Source organism: Sturnus vulgaris, chromosome 5 (genome assembly GCF_052056855.1).
Source record: "Sturnus vulgaris isolate bStuVul1 chromosome 5, bStuVul1.hap1, whole genome shotgun sequence".
Lineage (NCBI taxonomy): Eukaryota > Metazoa > Chordata > Aves > Passeriformes > Sturnidae > Sturnus > Sturnus vulgaris.
The window spans coordinates 22,644,634-22,664,319 of NC_142247.1; the positions used below are offsets into that span (position 1 = coordinate 22,644,634).

General features: G+C 35.2%; 1 protein-coding gene across 2 annotated transcripts in view; it reads right to left on the reverse strand.

The window, feature by feature from the left end:
- The window catches only part of POC1B (POC1 centriolar protein B), a 44,713-nt gene that overhangs the window by 18,852 nt on the left and 6,175 nt on the right, over positions 1-19,686 (reverse strand). Inside the window, exons 2-9 of one of the 2 annotated variants that reach the window (XM_014888991.2) lie at positions 17,945-18,116; positions 16,999-17,178; positions 15,628-15,735; positions 14,603-14,718; positions 14,093-14,226; positions 13,445-13,513; positions 9,180-9,332; positions 3,752-3,838 (exon numbers count right to left, since the gene is read on the reverse strand). In XM_014888991.2, the coding sequence (XP_014744477.2) occupies positions 3,752-3,838; positions 9,180-9,332; positions 13,445-13,513; positions 14,093-14,226; positions 14,603-14,718; positions 15,628-15,735; positions 16,999-17,178; positions 17,945-18,116 (1,019 nt within the window). The remainder of the gene's footprint in view (positions 1-3,751; positions 3,839-9,179; positions 9,333-13,444; positions 13,514-14,092; positions 14,227-14,602; positions 14,719-15,627; positions 15,736-16,998; positions 17,179-17,944; positions 18,117-19,686) is intronic. The other variant, XM_088165042.1, reaches the window with a different exon arrangement.

The window sequence follows — 19,686 nt, forward strand, 5'->3', positions numbered from 1 at the left end:
ACTAAGCTAGAACAGAAGCTGAAAAGGTGTTTACAATTCAGGCAGTTTAATGTGTTTTTAGCAAAATCCCTATAAGAACATTGGTAGCTGCCTATCTTAATCTCTGAAGCAAGAAAAACAAAAACACAAAAGCAGGCGTTTAAAGTGTGGAAGCTCTGATAGATTGTTGGTTTTGATGAAGCAAGAAATTAAAATGGCTTGAAAAGAGGAGGAGGAGTAGGAGGAAGAGATAATACTGGTATTTTCTTAGCTACAGCTCAATATAAATGAACTGCTAAGAAAATATCTAAACATATATTTTAAATTCACAATAAAGAATCAAGAGTGTTCTATTTTTAAATATTTGTTTTAAAAATCTTCTCTAGGCAGACTGTTGTCAAGAATAGATGATGGTGATACTTTGCTGCACCCTAATTAGTGTGTCTTCTTTTGGGCTTCTTGGTCCTAGATATACACTGACACCCTGGAGCAAGCCGAGTTGAGAGTGAACAAGATAACAAAGGGGCTGGAACATGTGATATCAAGAAAAGGCAGAGAACCAGGTTTGTTCTCTAGAGAAAAAGATACAGGGAAATCCTGCTGCATCTCAGACATCTAATGGGTAAATAGAAAGAAGACAAACACATGTATTAGAGGACCACTGTGAATTGAAGGTAATGGGCATGTTGGAACATAGGATATTTTAGCTGCATATTATGAAAAAGAAATATTCTCATTGACCAAACACTAGAATAAGCAGCCAAGAAAGGTGGTGGAATCTCTATCCTTACACACTATTAACAAATGAACAGGACAAGGCTTATAAGAACCTGATCTAAGCTGACCTTGCTTTAAGTGGAAGGTTAGATGAAATGACTCCAGACATCCCTCTCAAGCTATACTCTATCATTTCATCAACAAATCTTCACAGAAGAAAGGAAAAGTCTTTTTGCTCTGTCACAAATCATCTTGGTGCAGTAATAATATATTTCACATAAAGGGAGTAGGACAATGCCACGCACAATTCCAGCTGAAGAAAAGATTATCAAAAAGAAGAGCATTTTCTCCTATTGTCCTTTCTCCTGGACTAGACTGAGACCTACAGAAGTTTTTGACCACTTACTGTCAGGAATTTGGTAGTTATTCAACAAAGCATTACAAGGTTTTGCACAGACTTCCAATCTTCCTGAAGGCATTTCAGGAAGCTTTAAAAAACTCACCAGAGATCCTACAAAAGCTTCAATGTTGTTATTCATCCCAGAGAAAAGTTGTATTTAAAGACTCGCATTTTGTCAGAGCACTGTCAAGTATCTCTCTCCTTCAGTAGTAAAATTAAATATGTTGATTAGCTACTTCCAGTATCTAGGGACTTGCCAATATGTTTTGTAAATAACTCTTAAGATCCTGATGCGTTACATGCATGATAAATGCATTGAACAAGAATGTGTAAAGATACCTAAATGCAGATTGCACTTTTCTCTCTGCACATATGAGAAAGGCAGAACTCCTTTAAGGCAGGGCCTTAAAAAGATAAGCTAGGACATGTGTAAATTAACCCAACAATCTGATAAAAAAATGTTATTATTTGAACAGCATTCTTTCCGTAGAAATAGTGCCAAAAAGCCATAAACAGATTTCAAATGGGTTTGAAATGTTTGCAAGGAAAAAAAATACAGTGATAATGTCTTCGACAACCCGCAGAAAAAGAGCAACCCATTGGGACTGGAATCAGGGATATATATGAGGTAGGATGATGAATTAGACTAAGACTAGAGGATGGCAATGTCAAGTTGGAAGATGATTAAGAAAAAAATACAAATAATGCACAAAAGTAGTATCATTCAATTGAGGACAAACTGTATCAAGAGAAAATCTGTCAGTGAAGGTATGATAGAAATAAAGGCAGCATCTTCCCTTTTCTTCTTGTTCCTTATGAAGAACACATCAAGCCTCTGTTAGACAGAGTCTCCATACATTAGGGAAACTGAGAAAGCTTCAGATAAAAAGGTCACTGAGATCCAGAACCCTCTAGAAACAAGACACAAAGAGTCTAGATGGCTATCCTGATTAAGAAACAGGTGATAATTCCACAAATGACAGACACTGGACAGGAAGATGATTCTAAAGGATGAGCTGACATTAGAAAGAAGGGAGGACCAGATTGGTTGGCAAAATTGAAGAAAGTGTTATTCTCTATGTAAGAAGAAGGATATTAGTGGCAAAGAAACCATGCAAATGATTCCAGAATTTGTGTGAACAGTGACATGGTTAGGGTTAACCTGTGTTCAACAGGACAGTTGCCCTTAAGGCTACAGTCCAAGTACCAAGTTTATAGAAATGGTTCTAGATGGAAAAAGACAGACAGGGAATGCTGAAACGCAACAGTAGCGAGAATCAATGATAACTGGTAGATTGAGATGCTGGGGGAAAAAAATAGTGATTACTGACACAGTCAAAAAAGCATAAATTCTGAAGCAATATTTTTATAATGAAGATTGTAAAGCCAGACAGACAGTAGTCAAAAAAATGCTGTACTTTTTGTGCCAATGTACTCCTCTGAGTTCTAGGCATAAAGTTTTACAAGCTGCTTTCATATCAAAATAATTAATGGAGACTAAGTGATTTGTAGGTATGTAATAAAGAATTACAGTGCAACCATACATTTCAACTCTGTGATGAGCAGAGTAAGTAATGAATACAGAGTACTTAAAAGTGATAGGTAGTCAATAAATTATATCTACCACAATCCACTGTCTGTGAAGCCTACTAAACAGATGTTTGTAAGTCTACAAACAACCATATCTCCATTGTGAAAACATGACACAGCTGATAAACCTTAAAATATATAACATTATCACCTCTCAAACACAAGTCATTATTTGATTATTTGTTTTGAAGTAAAGGTTTCTCATCAACCTGTGCACCATGATCTTCAAAAATTCTTAAAGGATTTTATATAGGACTTTCACAACATAGCATTCATAAAGCATTCATAAAGCATTCGTGTCAAAATAGAATAGCAGAAACCACACCTGCTGCCTTTTTGTAAGTATTAACCCTTCAACCACAGAAACTCTTTACTGTAACTAAAATTGCTCAAGACACAATTTGTGCCTTCACAGGAACAGTTTCAGAACTAAAAGAAAATTTCTCATTTTAACCTAATTCTAGAACAGCATGTCTTTTAGATTTCATACCAGGAGAGCATATTTTTCCTCCCACGAAACTGCCACTAAAACACTGCCTTTCTCTCCTCCCCCATGCCATACCAAAGTCATATATAAAGCCAACACTAGAAGACTCTAATCCTATCACTTTTGTCTTAAAATGCATTACTTTTTTTCCTGCTAGGGAACTACTAAATGCCTTAAAAGAATAATAAAACATCACTTTTAGAATTGTATCAGTGAGACAATGACTGTTTAGGGTTACCATTATTTGAAGATAAAGACAGAGTTACAAAAAGTGTTTGAGAATAAGCCACAAATTTTAACAGTAATATTTAGATGTACTTAGCATGGGCTTATAAATAGAACTTGTGCTTAGTATAGTGGTAAAATTACAGGTATAAATTTAAAGCTTTGCTATTACACCATCTTCTGGTTAGACTTGGGAACTGTGACAGAAAGTTTAAGTTGAGAATTTAGGATATTGAACTCTGAGTACTCAACAATTGCTAAAAAATCTATTTTATTCATATGAACAGTAAAAGCATATTTCTGTAACATGCTAGATATACCCCACGCTTTTTCTTTTTTTCAAAGCAACTTACAGGAGTACTGATACATGAAGCTGGTCTAATATTGATGACAACTGGGTCAGGTGTTTGCTTGTCAGGCACATCAAAGCTAGGGTCGACCTGTTGAAAATTAATTGTATCATTTCAGCACCAACAGAGAAAAGGAAATAAGACTGAAATAAAATGTGAGAACAAACTTAGCAGTTCAGATCAACTGGTTCCCAATCCCCATTTAAGATCCTCAGGTCACCCATTACTAACAGACTGTTGATATGCTTACTTCTTCTGTACCTGCTCTGATTGCCAAATTAATTTTGAAAGCACTTCTGTGGAAAACAGGTAGGAAGTAACACTGAAATCTGTGATAAGTTAACAGATCAAACACAAACTATGTTGTTCCTGAAACCACAGGAAAAACTGCTTTTTACTAGGACAATGTCAGAGGCTGATTGATCAGATATGTCATCACAGTATCTGTAATTTTGCTCTTAATATCAGTTACTACTTGCTTATTTTTGGCTATAGGAGTTAATCTACAACTTTAGCAATATTTTGCTAGTGACCTTTCCTGAAAGTGAAGCATTAAGTAACATGAAATTTGAGAAAGCTGCTGCTTTTATCATATGGTTTCACCTAAGGATCAGAATAACCTCCCTATAAAAAGCTGTGTGCATATTATCCCTACTATTTATTATCTAGCTGTATCACAGGCTAAGATGTTTGCCCTCTCAGCATGATGCATGGAAGTACTATTCTTATTACTTTATGAACTGATAAAATTTACAGAAAGACTAGGTGACTTTCAAATAACTAATAAGTTTGATGTAATAAAGAGAAATGAAGTTTTCTCTTTCCAATTTTTTTATCAGTAATCCAGAGACAGTATTAATTCCAACCACCTTATTGAAAGCGGGAAAAAAAAAATCCCTGAAACCAGTTACTCCACCCTCAGTCAGGTTTACAGTGCTCCTCATCCTCCCCTTATGGCTGGTGAAGCAATAAACAGAAATATACTGAGAGGAACTTTCATTCTAGCTCCAGAATAGCAACAGAAAGTTAGCTTTCAATTTGATTAAACGCTGTTCTTTGCTCTAGACGGGGGCCCTCAAAAGCCAAGCAAGCCATATAATCTTTTTTTCTACTGCCACCTAGTGTATATTAGAATTTCCTTCATCTAAGAAAATATTTACGACTGAAATTACACTGAAAATTTTAAGATTAAATCAACAGAAGCTATATGTGCACAAGAGAAATTCTGTGCATCTTGATATGTTCAAACCTCAAAGTTGTTTTGAAAGAAACTAATTTCTAATCTTCCATTTATTTTAAAGAAGTCTTTAGCACACGAAAGGTCAATTCCATACAAACACAACAAATTCAGAAATACAATTCTTACCAAGTGGAATGCAGTTTTTAGTGTATTCCACTAAAACTGCATAACTGATTAAACATACTGTTTTCAAATAATTCAACCAGGACCTTATGTCAAACAGAGACAACAACTGGGATTTATCTCAGTGAAATTTAGCCATACTGCTTGACACCTGTATTTGAGCTGGTAATCACCTAAGATTACCTCTGTGGTCAACAGAAAAAAGTAGGTGCCTTTAGAGAAGAAATAATTTACTTACATTTCCAAGTTGTCTGAAAAATTGCAATGATTAAAAGCATTAAATCTCTACCTACTTGAATATTCAAGAATCACATTGATCAGTGCAGGTGGAGGACAGTTACGAAGCTTTACAAGTTAAGAACATGAAATTCAAAACTGCATTAAAATTAAGGCTACCGCTGGGCTGAGGAGATGACACAACTAATGATTTTCTTGTAAAAGTTAATTAGGCCTCAAAAACTAGGTAGGGAGAGAGAAAAAAATAAGGAAGGCATTGAAGAGCAAATAAGAAAAAGTTATCAGAAAAGGCAAAATACACTCACTATCCTGAAGGCAAAACACCAGATGATACATGCAATTCTTAATGGCCTTGTGCCAGCTGCTTTATACAAAACAGCATTTCCAAAAGGTGACAAGTGAAAACATTGCAACTGTGGCTCTGATCCCAGCTGAATAAACTTTAAGCCAGCTCCATTTTTGTATATTCTATTTCCCAGAATCAAGTTCTGGAATTGCAGGGACTTTGCCACAGAGACAAGCAGGGATAGAGGAGCAATAGCTAACAAAAAAAGCCACCCCCCCCCCCCCAAAACAACAAGAAAAACCCCACAGAACAAAACAACCAAACCCACAAACAAACAAAAAAATGAAAGGAAAAGTGCAAAATATTAAGAATTTTTAAAAATAGGGGGAGAATTACTTTCTTTCCTCTTTCTGTCTGTACATCTGTTGAACTTTTTGTGTTCTAATATTTTAATTTTATCCTAAGGCAATCCCTCTTCATTCCTGTTGTAGAGGTGACTAAACCAGCTGAGCATAACTCAAGGCAATGTATTACAACACATCTCAAGCATTTAGATGACTTTGTAGTGGCTTGTAGCAAACCTTAAGCAGTCATTGATAATTTTAAAAATCCCATCTCCCCACTGCCTCCTCTGCCTACCTATAACTCTTGTGTATGTTATCGAGTCTCTTAGGATAGTGTTACTTCTGTTTGGTTAAGATCAATTATCTTACCCTATTCACATGGAAATATGAAGAGAAAGGAAGAAAATAATAAGAAAGGAAGCAGTTCTGCATATTATCTGAGGTGTAGATAAGATAATAGGAAAAAAATTGTCATTACAACCGCTGTGCTGTAGTGGAATAGATCACACAGAGGGAGAGGGGAATCTCCAACCCTATTCAAAGGCCTCCTAACCAGACACAGCTGAACCAATGTACCACTGATAGGAGGAATAGATGATCTCCAGAAGCTCCCTCTGACGTGCCTGTGATTCCTTTCCTCCCTTCCCTTATATATTAGAAATATGGTGAGCCATTGAAAGACAAGAGTGGAATTGCAGTGGAACAGCCTAACGCTAGAATTTTCTCTATTGCCTCTGGCTTAGAAAGAGCTTGGCATGTGAAGAAGGACAAAATTTCTTTCTTTTTTTCCTTCTCCAGAGTACAACACAGCACAGTGAGTCTAGGCATTATGCTTTTTCTCAGTTACAAGAGGAAATAGTTAAGAAGATGGAACACTGAAAAATTTCAAGCATAGTGCTACCTAAGAATTAGTGCATGCTAACTAAAGCATTTTGCTGTTGGCAGTAACCTGATATGAGTTTTGCCTGGATAAATTATGTTTTTTTGTCTAGTTGGTGAGATCTATCCTTGATCATGACAACAAAAATCCCACAAATTTTGAGGCAGACAGGAGGAGCAAAAAAACAAGATAAGACATACGGAGCAAGAACATCTGATAATTTCACCCTAAGACCATCTCAGTTACTATATTATTACATTAATTCTAAGAATTAGCTGCAAAAGAGATTCTAATCATTATTACTATATTATTTAATTTACAAATATAAAAATATATTACATTACAGTAATGAGTTTTGTTGAAACTGACACTATTTTGTCTCCAAGAATATAACATACTTCTTGTTTACTTGAGAGAAAGATATTCTAGTGACAATATTATGTAAATAGAAAATACAGCAACTCTTGTTAAAATCTTGAAATCAGGCCAGAAAAATATAACACAGAGTCCAAAACTTTATATATTATACATACACTTTTTACAAAGTCATAGAGCTCTTTCAGTACTGTGGAGCAGCCCAGGAGCCTATATGCAGCCACAAATGTTGCAGCAATGAATAAACGTAGACATAAAGCTAAGTTAAATTTGTTAAAGCTAACTAATAAATAATTTCTTGACATTCAACTATTGAATGTCCTTGATGAGCCCTTTCAGTATTGATAATGAGGCTTCCTAGCCTTAGTTTAACTTTAGCCTGAACTCATTAATGCTCTTCCAGAGCTTCTCACTTACCCAGGACGAGGAACAAGAAAAAAAAAATCTGAAAAATTGGTTTGAAGTATATTTACATCTTTGCTAGGCACATAAGCAGCAGAGAGGTCTGGAAATGTTGACCTGAAAAGAAAACAATGGACCCCTGCAGCTGTAATCTGTGTTTGTTTAGTACATGTTATAACGGTGCAATTTGAACAGTCTTGAAGCAAAATATTGCTCCAGCAAGACTGGCTTGAATCTGCCAGCAAATGCTATGACTGAATTTGTTCTGGCACTGATCAACTATACTGAAGGCTGGCACCAGTAAACTTAACTTCATTCATTTACCTTACAACAAACATGAAAGTCCACCAAGGAAGTTTGTTTATGAAGCTTGTCATACATGTAGTCATCCTGTTCTGACCAAAATGCTATGCATTAGAAAGCGTCATATCTGACTTGACAATAGAACCAGGCACAGAAATCTTAGTCATGGATTTTATCAGAGTTCCCTTCCTACAGCAAATGTTTTTAATCTTTGTGCTACTCATTTGCATGTATTCATATTGCAAACTCACCTACCCATACATCCAATAAAAAAAGCTCAAATGCCTAAACGTCACCGTTTTAAAACTCTGAGCAGGAAACGAATGCCATGGCAGCAGTATCTCTGTTTTCTATGTAGGCAACCAGGCAATGGTTAATTTCTATAGTCCTCTGATAGCATATTACAGCAATCAGAAAGTTTCTAGATTTACTCCAGATACATTTCTTCAATACTAGAGGAACCTGGAGACTATCAAAAAAGAAGAAAATATAGGTAATTGCCATGCAGAAGCCAGCCAGCTCTATCAGAGACTATCACAAAGTGTAAACAATGGCCTCACTGAAGGCACAGCACTGTTTACCTATTGAGCATAACTTTCAGACTACTTGACAGCCGTAGGATTTTTCCTAATGCTGACAGAACATTTGACATTGCATTTTGGTTCCCTAATCTCCAACACTTTCGATAGATGCCAGTAGATAGTTTGACAGTAAAGTAGTTCAAGAATTAAATATGAGGAAATCAGACTACATAGTGACGTAAAACACGCTGCTAGCCTAGAAAGTCTTTTAGATAGATATCAAGACCTTCTCATAACACCTAAAGGTCTTGGAAAGAGGAACAGCTTGTGACAATCAAGTATTTGACTTTCAGTAATATCACCACTTTGTCCTGCTTATAATGACATATTTTGGTAAGTATTCTAAAGCTCATTGGAGATTCAGATGCCTTCTGCAACACTTGCAGTTTTATTCCAGAAACCAGGTCATCACATATGTTTTACTTGAATCAGATGTAGAGTACAGACACAGAAGAAGCATGAAAGTAATTTCAGCATAAACCTGCCAACACCAGCTTGCCTAGTAACCTAATGCAGATTCATAAATTATGGTTGCTTCCAAAGTATTATACATAACAATAAAAAGCTCTCTGATATACATAAAACATATTTAACCAGAAATGTCAGACAGGGTTCACAGAAGCTTCTTGTTTATTATATCAGACAATTTATTGCACTCACCTCAATTGAATTAAGATTTTCATCATGCAAATGAGGTGACCTTGGGTAAATATCAAGAATATGAGGAGGATCATCAATATGTGTTCTTCTAAAATTGTGTTTGAGAACATCTTCATAATCCAAAGAATCAAAGTTGGTTTTCCATAGTAATACCTGTAAGAAATCTTTGTATCAGTAACTACTTGAAGTTTATTCAGTGCTCAACGCATAACTCAGTAACAAAAAATAATAGTAATTAATTAATAAAGCATAATTCAGTAAAGTCTGTTATTACCAGTAGATCACTGCATCATATCAATACTGCAGTGATGTCTTAGTCTGATCTGTACTGCAATACAGGCACTTGCCCAGACTATCTTTACTTCAAATTGAAAAGATGTAGTTAAAAAAAAAATATTAAAAAATTACCTCTAAAATATGTCTATAATCACAAAACAAAGCAAACTCCTGTCCCACTGAACTGTTCCAAGTTACTTTTCTACCAGATCAAGGGATCATATACTGTTAAATTTCTGCCCCCTATAAAGGCTTGCAGGTCTAACAAGAAAGTTTGAAGAAGTAAGAGAAATGAGAGAGTTACACAGAACTCTAAAACACCTGGTTCCAGTGTTTTAGCAACAGGAATCTCTTTTCTGAACTTTGCCTAGTTATGTTCTAGGTAGAAACGATATACAAGTCATACAACGACCAAATGCAGAAGTTCATAGGGAACAGAGGTAGTCCAAAGGTATTCTAACCAGTCTTATGAATATTCCAGGAATTGAAAACATAACACACAATGTTGCTCTCTCATGTCACAATATAATTGCATACTTAAGTAATTTAATTAAGCTTACATGGCCTGTGAACTCCTTATTTTACATACGAAGGGAGAAGAAAGGTATTTTGAGACACTGAAAAGTTACCAGAAGCCCAATGCTGATATCTACAGCTGCTAGCTAAATTAAAGAAAACAAAGAGGGCACTACAATCTAACTTAAAATTACTTCCCTGTCCAGCCAGTAATATTTTTGACAGACATTAGAAGTACTTTTTAGATATTAATAATTATTAAGCAACAAAAATCATAGATTTGTTCACAGAAATTTAAAGCACACTCTATCATATTTTTAATATATTCCTGAGTAGCTGCATTACTACGAGTTCATTTCAGGTTCAACATCTTTCACGACTCCTTTGAGTTAAAGACCCTGAATATGCACTGGGAGACAGTGCACCAATAAAGGTGAACCCAAACTAACTCAGACATTAGTACCAGTGAAAGAGGGATGCATAGACCTCAGTCAAACCACCTAAATCCTCCTCAGAACCTGCCACTTGCAGGACTGTTAGGAGATAGATCAGTTGATTCACAGGAGCTCCTGCTTTCTTTCCTTCCTCATTTGTGTAGGTTCTACTACTTCCATAATTCAGTCTAGAATAAAGTTACTTACATTTTTTTAGTAATTTCCCCTCTTTTTTTTTCAGGCTAATTTTCTGCTGGCTTAGTAATTTTAAGTGTTTCAGCACTGAGTGTAAATAACAGTACAGGCAGGAAGAAGCTCACCTTTTATCAGGGGTGGGCTTTTGAGCTGCTCAACCTCTAAATACGTTTCATTTTGTTCTAAAGTCAAAGGCCGTATCCCCGCAGCTTCATCATTACAGATAAAAAAATTAGTAAGAGTAAAACCAGCATGGAAACATCCACATGTGCCTTGAGTATCTCAACTGCAGTGCAAAAGCAATATGTACAACCCTAGAAAGATGGATTTTCATAAAGAAGTGCATCCCTTCACACCAAGGCCTTCATCAGATATGAGTTGTCTCTTCTACATAGTAACTGAATAGGCTACTACTTTCTAAACAAATAGGTGTAACTTTGCTCTTTCACATAAAAGATCTTATGTTTTCCATGGCAACAGGTTAATGAAATAAATTGCCATTTGCACATATAGCCAAAAATGTGAGGAACACAAACTTCAGAATGCTACACTTTGAGATCTTTTTTGTTTGAGGAAAGGAGCAAATAAAAAGAAACAAAAGTATCCAGTGTCTGTCTCAAATATTTAACCTGCTTCTGAACAAGGCTGTCAGCTGGTTCTACAGCAACCAGAAACTTGATACAAGAAGCAGAGATACTGGTTTTACTTCTTTGATGGCAAGGTATGGAAGGATCTGTTGTTTGAAAACTTCATAGTCTTGAAATAATAGACATATGAAGGAAGCAGTCTTCTATAAACTTCGAATGTATCAGCTGCCTCCAACTCATGCTGTGAACAGACAGTGTATTTTGGGTACTGCATGAGGGGTAGAAGATAACACTTTTATGGCCAGCCTCTGTTCATAAGCATGACATTGCTGATCTGCCAGCAGAACTTTTCCAACAAAAACACCCTACAATTACAGTAAACCAACAATCACAGTGAGTTGAGAAGTCCCACAACCATCTTCCTGGCACACCTGGCTGTGGACAGGTCAGCAAAGCAGGATGTTTGAGAAGTACATGCGTGTATACACCAAAAGAAAATAGACACTGAGGAATAAAGTTCTTATGCTTACTATAGATAAAGATATACACCTTGGTAGTTATGCAACAGTGGTTAGCATATCTTAAAACTTAGAAAAGTGAAAGGTGCAGCAAAGTAAGTACTCCTCTCCCATCAAAACTCTGATAAAACAAACGGGAAAATTTCAACACAGGAAGGCCCATTTTTTAGGTAATTTAAACAGTTATTTGACCTACTATGACTACTTTTTAAATTCAAAGCTTAACTAAGGAAGTGCTTCCTGATAAAACTGGATCTTCCCTTTCATATATTCAGCATGAACCCATTATATCAAACTGCTGAGGAACATGAGACATAGATTTTTTACCTACTTTCTCCATGTTCTCATGCCCCAGAAGCTCTACAACAGAAAATCAGGGCAGGAAAAAGGCAACGACATGACTGCACTGGACACACATGTCATTCAGGGGGCCCAAATTCAAAGGAATTTTGTACTAAGACAGGCATTCCCAGGGTGTGCTGGCATTCAATGGGGAGGCTGTATTAGGCTTAATATTGGAGGTCCTTGCCCTCATCAGAGCTTCTCAGATTAATCCTCTGCCATGTGACCTAGTGAATTACATGCACCGTTTTTCCTCTCAAGTTAAGTATAAGATACCAACAGTCACAAAACTCAAATAAAATACTCATGGACGGTAAGGTCAACAATTCATAATCATGTAGGACTTAAGTTGCATTTTGGGACTTAAAATCTTATTTAAAACTTTATTATGGAAAACAAAAGATCATATTACTGGGTCAAGATATAACTAATTATCTTTCCCTCATTCTTGGTTGGCTTTTGTGGTTTTTTTTCCCTGCTTGTAAAATTCATATGGGATGTTTGACAACATTTTCATTCTTCCAATAACTTCAAGTCTTGGCAGTACTTCTTACTTAACATTTATAGATAGAAAGCAATTTTTTTATTTCCCAAGACCACCTCTGCTACTAGCTGAAATTTATTTCGAACTCCAAAAAACAGAACATAGCCATGACTTATGGTAAACTGAAAAGATCTTAATTTCAACAGCATAGTTTTTTATATCTACATTGAGCTTTTAGCTTTTTGTAACAGGAAACAACAAAAAAGACAACTAATATTAAGGAACATTTCAGGCTGAAAATGTAAATCTTGTGCTACAAAAGTTCTTTCTTTTTGGAAACTTTATGAATCTGATAGAGATTATTCCAAGCTTGATAATATTTGTTCTTAATTCTGAGATTTATTACAGCAGATGGAGATTAATAAGACTTATTGCTTAACTTTTTTTTAAATACTTAATGACTCTTCTTCCCTTTATACATACTTTACTGTTTCATCAAAGTAAATAAGTAAAGGTAACACAAGAAGTTTTTGGGGTTTTTTTTTCCCAATTCTAGCCAAAGTTTTCCCAGTAATACAATTTAAAACCAATAATTACAGAGTAAGGACTTTAAGAGCAGTGAAAACCTAACAAAGTAGCTAAACCTTAATATTAATTGCAACACAACTACTTTGTTGACATGAATTGCAACACTTTAAATATTCTTAGTTAAAAATCCTTCCTTTATTTTAATATGTAAAATAGAAGTGGCTAGTTTTCTCCTCATCATAACATCCAATGGAAAGTCTATATAACACGCTAGAAGATAAAATACATGTGAGTAATTAGCATGTTACTGTGACATACTATATTTAACTCCCATCCACTGTAATAAACATTTAGACATTTCATTTAAGGAGACAATACCACAAACCTGAGTATCCATTCCACCTGAGGCAAATTTTTCACCACCTTTTGAAAAAGCCACACAAAGTACAGGTCCCTGAAAAAAAAATAGCATACAGTAAAATTAGGCTACTACTGCAATCACGGTATTTTAGTGCAAAGAGAAAAACACTGATGCTATTACCTAATATAATAGATTTTTCAATTTTAATAAAATAAGGAACAATTTTACTGTAGTCAAATTTCTGCAAAACTTGATCGAAAAGTTAATATACGTTAATAATATGTTTTCATAAGATGCTACATTACAATTACAACAATCTGTACTAGGAAAATAGTGGCATTATCCTTAGATTTTATATTTCAATAGACAAAACGACTGAAGTGCCAAATATCATGATTTTGAAAATCAAGTGAATTATTAATGAATTCAGAACGTGAGCTTTTACTTAACATCAAGCATGTAACATTGACAGATAAAAAGCATGGTTACAGGCAAAACCTGATGCAATTCCTTAACCACTTGTGACAAGGTGCATTAATAAAACACCGTACTGTCCACTAAATTTTATCAGCAAATTGCAAGATAAAAGACACAATGGCATGTTACTTTCACTTTGTAAAGATACTAAACAACCTCTTAAGAGCTCCATTTAAAGTGGATTATTGTGTATACCTTGTGTCCATGAAGAGTGTAAATAAGTCTTTCTCCTAAGAGGTCCAGAATCTTAAGGGTACCGTCAGTAGAAGCAGTGATGAGGTAGTTACCGGAAGGATGGAATGATATACAATTAACCCCTGCTCTGTGAACTGATTTACAGAAGACAATATTCAAAGGCTGTAGATATCTACTAAGAGGATAAGCACACTTTATTTCTTTGCTCTTTTCTACTTCCCAAAGAGCTACTTCATTTAAGGGAAAAACAACCAAAGTGCTGGGGCATAGAAGACTCTCCACAGTATTTGCTTAGTTCACTTCTAAAAATTAAGAAAAGCAAAGAAATAAAAAGTACACAGATTGGATTCTTAGGGTTGCTAAACTACAAAAAGATACTTACAACATGTCAATATGACTTGTTTGTCCACTTTCCCCAGAAAGGAATGAAATAACATACTCTTAATAAATCACATTTAATTGCAAATAGTCCCATTGTAAAGAAAATAAAACAAGCTACATTGTTTTTACCTTTGAAATGCTGCAGTAGCTTATTCGTTCGAATATCCCATAATTTCACTGTGTTATTGGAACCTGCAGAAGCTATACATGTTCCACTTGGGTTGAAATCCACAAAAGTTGCAAATCTAAATATAATTAATAAGAACAGATTTATGTTGTGTTTCCACAGAAATATTTAGGGCTGTGTATATATATATAAACCCCATAATATTAACACTGAGCTGCCACAAACTTGTGTAAAACCTACATGTATGGAAACTCAAATTAGGCATTTCAAGTAACTGAAATAAGCAAGCAAGAAAGCAAGATGTTCATGATAAATCATAATCTCACTTTTGCTGAAAATACTGTATAATTGAACCAAGTCCAACCATCAGAGTTTGTGCTAGAGTATAAAGTTCCTAGAAGATAGTGCTGCAAAGAGTATGTAAGCAACAAGTAAAATAATTTTGTCTAAGAACTGAGTATCTAGCTATAACAACATTTTGGACTCGAAAAAGGACAAAGGCAGCCGTGTGCAGCAAAGCACATATGCAAGATAAAAATTCCACTGACTTGTTAACTAAAACTCTGGATCCAAGATGTTTAAGAAAACTGCATATAAGTAAAAGCAATTATTTTTTAAACTTAAATAAGGCAGACCACTGAAGGTAACAAAAATTATTTTCATCAACAATTGGAAAAGCCTTTAAGCTTTCTTCTGTTGAAGCATCCAACATCAAATAGCATTATCAAAATTGAGGGATAACATGGAAACATTCCAAAATCCAAGTGTAATCTCAATTCTGTTTGGATTATCTCTTTATTGCTGGAAAATACCTGGATAAATGTAGCCAGTTAACCTCTTTAGAAAACTATATGAATTCTTTTACTTGAGTAAAATAATTTTATTGAGTGGTACATGAGTGGTAGAATTCCAATCTGTTTTCAGATTTAACGTATATAGATGTTAATTACACAGAATATTAAATAAATGCCATTAAAATCACACTATTTTATTTTTCCTCTTTTTCCTAGTTTTTTCTAGAACTTACCCTTCATAATCTGAGAAGCTATTAACACAGATTTTATTTCTTGTATCCCAGATGATAACAGATTTGTCTTCACTACAAGATGCTATTAATCTTCCATCAGGTGAAAATCTGGAATACGAAAGTATATACATGACTTATCAACTGATCCTGCCTAGATTAGCATCAGAGACATAAGCAGCAAAAAAAACCAGAACCTGTTTGAAATAAGGTTGTGTAACATTTGAACTTCTAGTATTTATCATCGATTAATAAAACTGAAAAAAAAAAGCTTCTCCTCCTATTCCACTCTGCCCCATTTCACAATCAACTACAATTAAACACAGAGCCATAAACAAGATGAAGAGAGGGAGTTGGGGGAAGGTATCAGCAACCTAAGATTCAACTTCAACAACTTCAGATGACAAAGAGATTATTTTAGAAAACTATAGGTAAAAAGACAGAGGCCACAGTAGAATCTTCTGTTCAATGTTCATCTATATTTATGTTCTCTGAGTTCTTTCTAAGCTTACAAATAGCGGGCAAAGCATTCACGATTATTCCTAGACTAGCAGACTAGGTTTTTAAACAGGAAAATTGACTTGTCTATGACTTCCTCAGGCACTCTTATTTCACCGATTGAGCAACTGCAAAATGACATTAAAAAACTGTTCAAGAACTTTCACATGTGATTTCCTAGAGCTTTCCTTTTTCTTTTCAACAGTCGACACTTTGAAATTTGTAGGGGTCTGCACTTCACCAGTGTTAAATTCTTTTCTCAGGAGGCTTATATCAGGCCTCTCTTAGCTGCAGATTTTCCATTAATACGGAGGAAAGGAATTTTTTTAAAAATCAGCAAACAATATTTTCTTTGAAGAGCTGTCCTGTCTTTAAACAATATGAATCCTAACTTGCAGTCCAAAGGCCGTTTCTTTTATCTTTTCCAATTATGTAAGCTTAACTCATCTGGATTCATGACCATTCTTTAATGCCACTACTATTCCAAGAATAGTTGAGAAAACCCCTACAATGCATGATAAATCTAGAAACAAGCACTGAGAAATAAGTTAATACAACAAAAAATGAAACAAAATTGGGAAAAGACAGGATACTGACTGAAAAAAATTACAGAAGACCCGATTTGTTCTTTAATGTAATAGAATGAACACAGTAACTGATTTAGTATGTATGTATATTAATATAGAACAAGCCTTCATACTTCAGCTAGGAGACCTATACAAAACTCGTGTGCATAAGGTTCATTTATTAAAATTTAATTATCGGTGAGAGATCATTATTTGTCATTCACAAACTTTACTTCTCTTATTTCTACCCTAGGATACAAAGTCCCCTTTGTTAGGAATTCTATTTTACCAAGAGAAAAACAACACTTACTTGGCACAGCGAACCCAACCAGTGTGTTGGAATAGGGTAAACAAATGGCGCTGATAGCTAACACTCCATACTTTTATTAATTTATCATTGGATGCTGAAACTACAGAGCAGCCATCATGGGAGAAGCTCACACTCCGAACAGATGCTGTATGACCTTTCAGTACTGATGATTCTCCATGACTAAGGGGGGGGGGGGGAAGAAAATAAAATGAAACCCCAAATACCAAGTCACAAATCACAATTATATTAAAGAGTTTAAATCCCCATAAAACTCAATGTTAGCATATTTAGAATCAGACCTAAATGAAAAAGCAGTATACAGAGGCCAAATCTTAATGTCACCATAATTTTTTTACTTACTTAAATATTATTAGAATAACATTCTTTAAGTTCCGTTTACCAATTACCAATTTTACAGAACAGTGCAATTAAATAGCAGCATTGGCTTTTAGTCTCATTAGCATTTGAAAGAGTTTTTTTTACATAGTAATCTATAAAGCGCTTGAAAGTTCAAATAACATCAGTCTAAGATCATAATGAATAGCTCGTAATTACTACTACTCAAGAACAGTCTGATAAGACAAGTTAATTAATTGGGTTTTTTTCCAAAAAACTATTGTTTTCTTCGTCACTTGTCTCCCCAAAATGAAGTTTAGCCATGCAATCCTAATTAGAATATAATCTTTAAGCCAGAGAACTATTATGAAGCATAGTTCTACACACATGAAATTGTGACCTCTGAGTTGTTAACTTATTTTTTTGCAACTACAGAATATTCAGAAAACAACAAAGCAATACAGTAAAGAACTGCATTGCTTGTGGTTCCCATCTCTGTTTCTGTCAAAGCCGAGGCATGTGGGAAGGAAAAAGAAACTTGAGTAAAGCCTCCAATATTGACACTGCACAGTAACAAAACACATATCCAGAATTGCTCAGTTATACTCACATGCAAGGAATCCAAAGCCTGACAGTGTGATCATGAGAAGCTGAAGCCAGCACCTGCCCATCTGGTGAGAAGTCTACACTTGTCAATGCTTCTGCATGGCCTTCAAACCTGTAGGCTCTGCACTGTGTCGTCAGCTTCCACAATATAAGAAGCCTATCCACAGAGCAGGTAACTGGCAAGAAGTAAAAGATATTAGGAGTCTGCTCCTGTTCTTATAAAAGTCAGAGCTAACAACTGTGGATTTGGATTCAACAGAGAACTTAATGGGTATTATGGGGAGGGAGGAGTTATTAGGTTTTAATGGATACTTAGCCTGAACAGAACCTGGTAGGGAGTAATGCCAACATCAGGCTTTCAGAAGGATGTCACAAGAGTGGGAGAAGTTAAGGATAATTCTTAACAAGTAGCTCTCCCGCTTACTAAGCCAATTGGTTTACAAGTACTTTGAAGATATAGAGCAAAATGTTCAAAGCCTAATATCATGCACATCAGTAAATACAATTCCAGATTTGGTTTTACCAACTCCTAAGAACATAGACAAAATCTTCAGTAATCTCATTTTGACTTCTGAGATGGAATTTGTTTCAAGCACCAAGTGTTTAACTCCAAAAAAACCATGCCAACTTAAACTCAAGACATGACTTCCAACACTTCAGATATCTACACTTGAGTGAAGATATCGATATATGGTAATTCTGTAATCCTATTTAAGTACCAGTTTTATAATACTAACATTTGTCTAGTTCAAAAAAGAACATGAAGTTGTCAGTCTAAAAATAGAAAGAGTACGTTTGAAGATGGGATTTTTGCAGTCATTGTACAGGTGAACTATACTACCTTCAGCCAAAAAGGCAAACCTAACTTCTACCAGAGCTTGATCCTTTTCAGGAACTATAAGCAGCAAAGACAGTAAGCAGTTTAATTAAACTGGTGTATGTGATTTTCCTATCCCTATCATCTTCATCGCTGCTAAGTGCTAGTATATAGACATAAATAAAAACAAGGTATTCACACTCCCACCACTCAGTTGTCAAATTCCTAACCCTAGCAGAGAAAAGAAGGGAGAGGAAGAACAGGGGCATCCTGGAAGTTGGAAGAGTACATGAAGATGGCTTTTCTCTTCCCAGTTTCTTTCAAGCACCAACATAGCATAAAAAAATTGAGTTTCCTTGTTATCACATGTCAAGGCAAGCCTCAAACAAAATATTAGCATATTAGAACATTAAATATTAACTATTAAATTCCCTTTATGAATTTGATACAAAGACACTATTTTTATTCCTAAAAGACTAGCTTCTGCTAAAAGATGCGAGACCAGACTATCTCTGTGCCCATATCAACAGGCCTATATTTGACAGAAATACAGGATATTTTTTCCCCCCCACTTCAACTTTTCATAACCCTGTTTTACAGCAGAGTCTTTCTAATTGTACTTGAAATAATTGTTTTTTCCTTTGATTCTAAAAAGTGTGATCTGCAGTGGAGTAAGACTAAAAGGAAGAAGTGAAACATAAGCTAAAATAGGCATCAGGTTGGAAATGTGAAACAGACAAGACTGATGGCTTCTAAAACAAATCATTGATGAACTATCAAATACTTGTGGTATCTTATGAACTGCATGAAGGCTGTGTACTATCAGCTTTCAGTTCCAAAAATGGAGAGAAATATTTTTAGAAAGACGACAGCACCATTCATTCAGAGCCTGGTTTCTTGTAGCTTGCTATCTCATAGATGGGCTGTTC